At 59.0% G+C, this 9732-nt stretch overlaps 1 protein-coding gene across 1 annotated transcript; it reads right to left on the bottom strand.

The window, feature by feature from the left end:
• Positions 1–213: 213 nt before the first annotated feature.
• EDN2 (endothelin 2) lies at positions 214–9382 on the bottom strand. The gene is made up of 8 exons (XM_077752174.1): positions 9349–9382; positions 8961–9062; positions 6948–7047; positions 4948–5072; positions 4471–4630; positions 2884–3006; positions 1865–1927; positions 214–307 (listed from the first exon to the last, which is right to left on the bottom strand). The coding sequence occupies exons 1-8, from the start codon at positions 9380–9382 to the stop codon at positions 214–216; spliced, it is 801 nt and encodes a 266-aa protein (XP_077608300.1).
• Positions 9383–9732: the final 350 nt, after the last annotated feature.

The following is a 9732-nucleotide window of genomic DNA, read 5'->3' on the forward strand; positions in this document are numbered from 1 at the left end:
TTCTGGCGGCGTGTGGGGCTGGGGCTGATGAGGGCAGTGGGACGCGGCTGAAGGCTTTCCTGGGCAGCATGAGGGCACGAGCTGTCTGGAGAGAAGTTCCCTCACTTGCACGAGGAGGCCAGAGCGAGTGCCATCCCAGCAGGTGGGCCCCGGGCTGCCCCTCTCCTCCGGGCTCCACACAGGCTCCTTTCCGGCATTCCTTGGCAACCAGCGTTATCTCTTCCTCCACTTGGGATGTGCAGGCCTCGATTCCCTCACTGCCACCTGCTGTTGCCCAGCAAAGTGGCTCTTGGCTGCAGAAATGTCCCTGGAATCAAGAAGGGTCAACTTAGCATCTCAGGAGATATGGACTGCCCATGAGTTCCCAGTGAGAGGCAGCAGTGATAGCAGCTGGCCCCCTTAATTATAGCTGCTCTGGGGTCAGAGGTCAGCCACAGCTGACCCTGAAAACAAAGTCTGTGCATCAAGGATGGGCCAGACCCGGCCTAGAAGCTGCACTGATTGTCCATGGGGGACTTTGACAAAGCTGATGTTCAACATCAAATACTGCTGGAAGGACCAGAGTGCCAAGTGTCTGCTATGACTTGCCTGCCCACGTCCACACCTTTGCTCATGCCGTTCCTTCTAGGCTGTTTACCTTCCCCTCACCCTCACTGAACCTACTAAAACTCCCATTCTTCAAGGTCCAGCTCCAGGTCGTTCAACCCAGACAAACATGGATCTTAGCTTCCCTTTGAACCGGGATGAGACCCTGGCAGGGACTCTGACGTCATCCAAGTGGTCTCGTCCCGGCTCAAAGTGTCCCCGACTGGGGAGGCTGGCTTCAGTTCCCAGCTCTGGGAGCTCAGGCAGGTGCGTCAACCTCTCTGAGCCCCTCTCTCAATCTGTGAAATAAAAATAGGCCTGAACGAGTGTGAGAATGAGGGTAGGTTGGCAAAGCAAGCTGTTTGCCCACCAAGAGGTGCCCTTGCATTTGCAAAGTCTAAATCTTGAGCTTTTCTTTCATCCAAAGACAGTTCCGAAGTATATGCTGGGTCTTTCCCAACCCACCATGCTGCCCTTTCTCCTACATTTCAGGCTTCTTCCACAAAGATGGGGGACCCTGAGGGGCCGAGCTGGGCCCCAGCCAGCTCCGAGAGCCTCAGGGACAGAGGTCGGGACTGTCGACACCTCCAAATCTCCCATGGGGAGCCAGGCCCTGCTTGAGGTGCCCCACATAGGTTAACTCTTCGACCTGCACAACAACGCCCTACAGATGGATTGCACTGCTGTCCCTGTTTGAAAAATGGGAGCCTGAAGCACAGAAAAGTGAAGGGACAAGCCCAAGGTCACAAAGCCTTGTTGGCAACAGAGCTGGCTCAGAAGCCACCCCGTTAGCCACCTGTCTACACCGCCAGATGCGGTGTCTCTATTCTCAAGTCAGTTTGGTTGGACGGACATTCGTGGGCACCTCCCGTGTGCCAGGCCTCGAGCTGAGCTCTGCGGAGGCTGCCAGGAAGGGGATCTAGTCTGGGACAGGGGGGAGGGGACAGGCTGGGTGGTCGGCCACTCGGGACCCAGCACATAAGAGGTGCTTCATTCAGACACGAGCCGAAGGAACAGTCGAGGGCCTTCCGTGGTCACAGTCCCTCAGCCCGCCTAAGAAAGTCCCCTTCTCAGCCTGGTGGGAACAGCGGTCGAGAGCACAGCCAGATGCCACAGAGTGCTGTGACCTTGGGCAAATGCCGTAACCTCCCTGAGCCTCAGTTCTCTCGGCTGCCCAGGAAGGACCCAGTCCTGTCTCATACGGAGAACGACGGAAACGCGCAAGCGGACGGCAGGTGCTCTGTCGGCGGGGGGGCCGCCTTCCTCTGNCGATAGCCACGTCCTGCCAGCCTGCGACACGCCTGGAGGGGGTCTGCTGCCGGGGACTCCCACGGCTTCAGGCCTGAAGGGACAGCGTGAGGGCCCGAGTGAGGGGCTGTCCGGGGCCCTGAGAGCACCTGGCTGTGGGCCCAGCGCCCCCCCCCCCCNGCATTTCCATTTCCACCCCTGTGCACCTGGCATCCTTCCTTTCCCAGGCGGGGTGGGGACTGAGGAAAACTGAGCTACCGGGAATACGGTCTTAGCCTCAGAAAGAGGCAGCTGGGAGCCCGGCCTTCCCAGAATCCAGCCACCTGCAGCTGAGCACAGCCTTTCATAGGGGAAACTGAGGCAGGGGTGGAGTCACAATCTGAGTCTCAGAGGAGGAGTTTCTCATAAACCATCACGGGGATGGGAGGTCTGAGATTGTGAAGCCGCTTTCTGCTTTCCCCAAACCCTCCGAGTGGACGAGGGAGGGAACAAAGTCTCCCACCCCTTTAACAGATGGGAAAACTGAGGTGCAGAGAGTGAAGAGATGTGGCTGAGCACCTCTGCCCGCCCCCTTCCTCAGCAACTCTGTGACACCCTTGGGATGGTGCTGGAGCCTCCCAACTCCAGATGTCACTTCTGCACAGAAGCTCCAAAGCCCTCTGAGCCTCAGTTCCGAATCCAAAGCCCCTGGACTTGGTCAGACAGACCAAGTCTGAAAGCCCAGCTCTCCTTCTGACTAGCAGTGTGGCCTGAGAAGTCCTGCCGCTCTCTAGGCCCGAGCTGCTTTAGCTGTCACCTAGAGAGGAGTGAGGGAGGGAGGCTCTTGGAAGACCCCAGAGCTGGGGAGTAGGAGGAACTTGGGGTGACTGGTTACCCACAGAAAGGGGCACGACCCATGGGCCCAGGGCAGCCTATGGGCCCCCAGGACCTTGTCCCCACCCCTCACTGTTAGTCGCTCAGCTCCTGTGCTGATCTTCCAGACCCCCTGCTCTCCAGGGGCGTCCAGGCTAGCAGCCACCCCTGGCCCCTGCAGGCTGGGCACGCACTTACCGGGGCCTTCGATGGCAGAAGGTGGCACAGGTGAGGTCCCTGCCACTGGAGCACTCACAGCGCTTTGGCAGGGAGCGGCGCCGGCGTCTTGGCGGATTTCCCAGGCCGTAAGGAGCTGTCTGTCTGTGGGCGGGCAGCCAGCAAGGTAGTGGTGTAGGGTGAAGAGAAAGAGGAGGGGGAGGGAGAGGGAGAGACAATGAGATGAGCTATGACCACTGGCAGGCAGAGACTGTCCACGACACACACTGGGTTGGCCAACCAGGCCATCAGGCTGGAAGCAAGAGGTTGCCAGCCCCTCCCCCCACCCCCGACCTCAGGAAGCCTCCGTGCATTTTTCTCCCTGGGTGTCAGGTGGTCTCGGACAAGGTCTCTCCCCTTTCTGGGCCTCGGCCACTCCCCACTCCCCACCTCTGGCCTTGCCCGGGAAGACACCCAGCATGGGGAGGAGGGGGTGGAACCGTGCTCCCTCCCTAAGTGGGAAAGTGGGGAGTCCTCCCAGCTCTTCCTGTCTCACAGCTAGAACTCAAGCTGAAGGAGGGATCCTAGCTAGTACCCCTGGAGGAGGGGAGAAAACACCGTCTGACAGCAGTAAACATACGCGCTCGCAGCTCAGCTGCCCTCACCTGGCCACCACTTGCCTGGAGGGCTGATAAATGTGCCTTAGAGCTCTGACTTAAAAACGGTGTGTGCATGGGCTTGCGTGTGCATGCGTGTGTGTGTGAGATCGGTGGGATTGATTTCAGATTGAAAGTCTGGCCAAGGCGGGCTGAGGGCAGGGCCGGGGCCCTGTGGCCGGTTGGACCAGCACCTTCGGGTGCCAGAGCTAATTTTAGACGATGTGGTTGGAGTTGTAATGACTCTAGGTAGACCCAGCACGCAGGGACTGGCAAGGTTCCCGCCCTGAGCGAGTGTTTAGATGCGGATTAGCTCCACACACGCTTACGTGCAGGGTTTCTCTTGCCTTTTGCAATTTGGGGAAGGGAAAAAAAAAAAAACACAAACACACACAGAAACTTCAAGTTGAAGTATGCAGTGGCCCGGAGGCAGTGCGGGTGCAGACAGAACAGACAGCACTAGGCTCCCACCCCAGCTCCACCAGGTGACATAGGGCAGGTTTCTCATCTCTGGGGACAACAGCACTGCCTGCTCCACGGGGAGGATTCAGGAGCTGATGACATATGAGCAGTGCTTGGCATGGGGCCTGGCACAGCCGAGACATGGGCACTGTCAGGAATCGTATTATTCTTGGAAGATGGTGCAGAGGCAGCATGGCACCCGTGGGCCTGGGATGGAGTCTCTGTCTACCATTTACTCCTTCCTGTGTCATCTCGGGGAAGGCACCCAACCTCTCTGAGCCTCAGTACTCTGATCTGGAAAACGGAGCCAATACTTTCTTACCAGGCTGCCGTGAGAATTCTCACGAGATTACTTAGGCATTCCCCACGTGGGAGTTGGAACAATAACCAGTAACTATTAAAATGAGCTCGGTGATCCTGTCTGGAGGTCCAGGGAGAGCTGCACTGTGCCAGAGTCCCCCTCCCCTGCCCCGCTTCTAGCGGCCCTGGCTGCCCCTCCCCCGTGGCTCACCCGGGAGTGTTCACCCAGATGATGTCCAGGTGGCAGAAGTAGACGCATTCCTTGTCGAGCCAGGAGCTACAGGAGCACCGTCGGGGCCGCAGGTGGGAGGCTCGGGCACGGGGTGAGGAGGGTGCAGGGTGGTCTGGGGCAGCAGCCACCTGGCCCCTGCCTGCATGCACAGGAGAAAGAGAGAGGCCGAGAGGTGGGTCAGGGTGCCTGGCACAGTGGGATGGGGGGACCCGCCAGGCTCCTCCTCTTGCATAATTGAGGAAGTTGGCATTCTCGTTGCTTAGGAGCTCCAGGCCAGCCGGGGGAAGCCCCAGCAGCCCTGGTGGGAAGGGCTGGCGGCTATCCTGTGTCTGCAGCACCTCTTTACCTGCAGAGCCCCTTGAAGCTGCCGCTGCTGTGGGGCTCCCCCTCCCCCCATGCTCCCAGCTGACTTGCAGATACAGTGCTGCTGCAGCAGGTGAGGCCAGGGCAGCTCACCTTCATGCAGGGCCAGGAGCAGGGCCAGGGCGATGGAGCACCAGGCAGCGGGCATGGCGACTGTAGCGGCGGTGGAGCGCACAGGCTGGACCAGAGCAGGGAGCCTGCCTGCTGCCAGCGTCTTGCTGCCAAGCCGAGCCGATAGCTCATTGCCTCAGTGCCCTGGCTGCCTCTTATAACACCAGGCACAGCCCCGCCCCTGCCCGACCAGCCCTGCCCTGCTGCACAGGAGAGCCAGGGACGCGCCTCCTCCCCGGGCGCCCGGCCCGCCCCAGCCTCTGGGGTTGGAGGGGGGGGTGGGGGCAGGGGAGGGCGGAGGCAGGAGGGAAGGCCCCGCTCTTCCCTCTGTGCCTGGAGCACCTCCTGGAGTACTGAAGCGCCCCTGCAGTGCCCAGGGACCTCTCCCAGTGCTGTGGGGCTTCCTCAAGTCATCCCCAAAGGGCTCTGGGTCCCATTCCTCACTCTGCGTGGTTGTTCCATAGCTCTTGCCCAGAGCTAAGAGTTGGAAAAGGGACGTCCATGAGCAAAACCCGCTTTCTCCTTGGAAGAGACCCTGCTGTCCTACCTGCCTACTGCCAACCAGGCTGAGTATGCCCTTTCCATCGTGTGGGAGGGGGAAGGGGGTGCTCAAGGCTGTGTGGCCTTGGGTAAGTCAGAGCCCTCTCTGGGCCTGCTTTCCTCAGTGAAGGACACAACTCACCCCTACCCCTGACCTCTGACCAGCCTAGAGCTGTCTCATCCTTACCTCACTCAGGAAGTGTCCCTCTTCCCTCCTTCCCCATCCTTCCTCCCAGGGCCCGGGATAGGAGTTCTGGCCCCTTCTAGAATCTATTGCCCCTGTGGGCACACATACAAAGCACTCCTTGAAAGGTCCCCCACCTTGGACATGGCAAGGTGCTTGGTTCACCTCGGTGGGTACTCCCTTCAAAAAAGGCAAGGCAGGGGCACCTGGGTGGCTCAGTCAGTTAAGTCGGCTCAGGTCATGATCTCGCAGTTTGTGGGTTCGAGCCCCACGCTGGGCTCTGTGCTGACAGCTCAGAGTCTGGAGCCTGCTTCTGATTCTGTGTCTCCCTCTCTCTCTACCCCTCCCCTGCTCATGCGCTGTCTCTCTCTCTCAGAAATAAATAAATATTTAAAAAAAGAAAGGAAAAGAAAAAGCAAGGCAGGGGTGCCTGCGTGGCTCAGTCAATTGAGTGTCTGACTTCGGCTCGGGTCATGATCTCGCACTTGGTGAGTTGGAGCTCTGCATTGGGCTCGCTGCTGTCAGCGCAGAGCCTGCTTGGGATCCTCTGTCCCCCTCTCTCTGACCCTCCCCGCTCACATTCTCTCTCTCTTTCAAAAAAAAGGGCAAGACAGTGGGGGTGTGCCCTGGGGGCTAGCATTCTGCTTCTGTCCCTCTACTGGCTCAGAAGCCAGGTCTTGCCGGAGACAGAGCGGGGATGTGCTGGTGCTGAACTAAGCAGCTCGTGAAACTGACAGTCGCCCTCTGTTCCTGGCCCGCCCTGCCTCAGAGTCCACCTCCCGCAATGTCTTCCAGGGACCCTGTCTCCAGGCACAACAGGAAAAGCCTTCTCATTTCTCGGAACTCCGGGAGCCTTACTCTCCAGCCTGCCTGACTCATGACTCTGGGTTTACCTCTCCAGCAATCTTGAGGTCCAGAACTCCAGAGGACGCAGGGCCTGGAGCCTGCCTGCTACACAGTAGGAACCCTCTGGGGGAGGGCTCTCCAAGGAAGGGGGAATGGATGGATATGCGCCTGGCTTTCAACTGTGGAAATTAGGTCCCCAGGAGCCCAGGGCGCTCGAGTCTTAGTTCCTGGGTTCAGCAGCAAGTTTGTCATCGCTGTTGTTTATTTACGAAGGGGACAAGAGACGGCCACAGAGAACAGGAGGGCTTCTTCTTCCTAGGGCACGGCCAGAGCACGGATGGACGTCTGCATATGCTGTGCCATCCTGGTACAGAGGGACGGAACCTGAGGCTGGAGATAGCTCTCAAGTTACCTTCCTTCCCCTAGGCGGCCGCTTGTGCAGAGCATTTTCACCTTCTCTCCATCGTGGCCCCGGGGAAGGTAGCTGTTATCATCTGGGATGAGCTCCCCGACTGCCCAGGACGAAATGGAGACTCAGAGAAGAGCCCTGTCAGGTCAAGGTCACACAGCTGGTAAATGCAGAGCCGGCACAGGGACTTGGGTCTCAGATCTCGGTCTCTCCAGCAAAAACAGAGACTCCCCACGCAGTGCTCACTGCCTTCCCCCGCAAGGTGCCTCTCTAAGAATTTAGAAGAGTATTTCTGGAATGAGGTGAGCAATACTCCTAGTCATTTCTATTAGCCTCCGAGAGAATATAAATACGGAATTAAGCAGGGTTAGGGTGGGGGGAGGGGGTGGATAGAGAATTCAAACTACTGAACCATGAAGAGAAGAAAGGAGAACAAGCCCGTCAGCAGGGAGCAGGAGGGGGTCTGGGTGGCGAGGAAAACAAACAGGGAGGCAGATAAAGACAGGTAGGGAGAGAGGGAGGACCAGGAAGCAGAGCCTAGCGCCAGAAAAAGAACTCGGATTTGAGAAAGTAAAAGAGAAAGACCATTTGGAAGGGGAGCGAAGGTTCCACTGCGTCTAATCTTTACACAAATGCAAAGTGCTGCTCAGGACAATAGGGAACCAGAGGCTCCGAGTCTGGGAAACATAATAGAAGAATTAAACGGACCAGGAGACAGGATCCCTCTCCGGTGTGAAAGGAGGAAGACGACAGGGCAGGGGCCACCGCCTGGGCCTCGCGGGGTCAGCGCGGGGAGCTGTGCCCGGCTCCAGTTCCCCTCCTGCCCTGCGCGCAGCTCTCGGGCTGGGCAGACAGGGCTCCTGTGAAATGGAGAGGGCCAGCCCCGGAACCTGAGAGAGCCCTGATCCTCGGGGGTGAGAGCGTTCCCGGAACGGCGCTACCCCACCGGCAAGAGTTGGTTTCCAGGTAGAGAAAAGTAAGCTGAGTTAAAAATAGCCCCAGCCCCAGCTCCATAGCTCTCTAGCCTGGCCCTGATGGTCGCCTCTGCCCCTCCCAGTGACCTGACTGCGTGGCCCCCAGCCCCACTGCTCTGGCTCCCATCAGTGGCCCCAGGCCAGCGGCTGTGGCACTGCCCTGACCCATCGTGGCTCCGTTCCCTGCCTGAGCTGGTAAAGCTGCAGGTCAGGGGACAGGGATCCACCGAAGGTCCCCCCCGTCAGGATTTGGAGGGAATCGTTCTGCACACAAAATATTTTGCTCCACTCATGCTTGACCTTGGCCCAATCCCAGGAGAGATTGGTGGGGAGGGTGGGTTGGCGGGAGAGAGAAGTTGAGGCGTATTTCTGGGTAAGACACTGTGCCAGAAACTATTCTCTACAGTGTCTGCTCCCATTTGCTGGATTAGATAACTGAGGTCCAAGAGGAGGAGCAATTTGCTCAAGGCAGTGATGGAGCCACACATGTTCTCGTGGCTACTATTCCAGCCTGTCTTTCCAGCACACCTAGGGGTCCAAGTTGAGCCCCTGGGTCTGTTTGGGAAGGGGTGCTGGGAAGGACCCAGTGGCAGGAGGGCCGGGGCCATGGGCCGGGGCTAGGCCATCTTCCTGTGCACCCCCAATTCCCCCCAAAGCCCCCTCCATACCCTCTGGATTAAGAGCAAATATCTTCGGCTGTCCAGCAGCCATGGCCACTGTGTGGGATAGAGGGTGCACAGGGGTGAAGGTTAAATGGCGACGTGGTCCCACAGGGCGCCATGGGCTGGAGCTGGTGCCTGGTGCGGTTGCAGAAGCAGCAAGCTCCTTCCCAGCGCTGCTCCTCACCCTGTGTGGCCTTGGGCAAGTCCTGCCCCATCCTTGGCTTCCTTGGGAGGCATGTCTGCTGCCTTCCCATTGACCGAGAGGGGCGCTCTCAGCTCCGACATCCTATGGCATTGAGAACCAATGTGACCAGAGTTCAGAGCTCCCCGGACAGCCCTGTAGCCTCTGGTCACCAGCCTGAGACCCTCTGCTCCCTCACCTCTCTGGAAAACCAGGTGCTTCCCTGTTGCCACCACCCTGGCCCCACCAGTTTTCAGGAAGTTCGCTGCGTGGCCCCGGTGGAAGGGACACAGCGTCTGGTCTGCAAGCACACACCGTGCAGGCGGTTTAGCAGAGCGAGCCGCTGGGAAGACAGGGCTGGCCAGGGGGAGATGTCTGGAGCCTGCAGGGGATGAGGGGTTGGGAAGGTTTGGCCCTGGAGCCACCTGGGCTGGGGATTTCAAGACTGAGGAGCTTCAGACATTCCCATCACGATTTGCCCCCAAGGCTGCAAGGCAGGGCTGCCCCCATTCAGGCCTGGGGCCACTCAGCCTCGGGGCCTCTTTCTGGTGGGTGGGCTGGGCCTCCTGCCACGGGTCACAGCTCACCCGAGCCAGCAGGGCCCGCCGCCACCCACACCATCGTCCCCACGCTGGGTCTCCGTAAGGGCAGTCTCCGCCCTGCAAGACCAGCTCGCCTGGTGCCCACGGCTTCCCTGGGAGGACACCCCCTTCCTAGGTCGCCTCCTCCCTCTGCCTCAGCCCATTTGGAGAGATTTGTATCTCCCACATAAGCTCTACTTTTAAAGGAATAACTCAGGTGCCCTGTTTGTTATCAATCTGGGGGTAATCAGGACAGGGTCAGTGAGGCCCGCAGAACTGCTGGAACTTCAGCCGAAAGCAGATATTGTTCCGTCAAGGGACCCTTGTCAAGAGGTCGTGAGAGTCCTGCCGAACTTTGTCAAATAAGAAAACCGACTCAGGGACTCAGCC

The sequence above is a fragment of the Crocuta crocuta genome, unplaced genomic scaffold (genome assembly GCF_008692635.1).
Source record: "Crocuta crocuta isolate KB4526 unplaced genomic scaffold, BGI_CrCroc_1.0 scaffold367, whole genome shotgun sequence".
NCBI lineage: Eukaryota > Metazoa > Chordata > Mammalia > Carnivora > Hyaenidae > Crocuta > Crocuta crocuta.

Bases quoted from the DNA above. Each gene is read 5' to 3' on its own strand.
- EDN2 (XM_077752174.1), bottom strand. From the start codon at position 9,382: ATGGTGTGGGTGGCGGCGGGCCCTGCTGGCTCGG. The intron at 9,063-9,348 runs GTGAGCTGTGAC...GTGTGCTTGCAG, and splicing joins GGCGGGCCCTGCTGGCTCGG to ACCAGACGCTGTGTCCCTTC. The intron at 1,928-2,883 runs GTAAGTGCGTGC...CTGTCCCTTCAG, and splicing joins TTCTGCCATCGAAGGCCCCG to GCCTGAAGCCGTGGGAGTCC.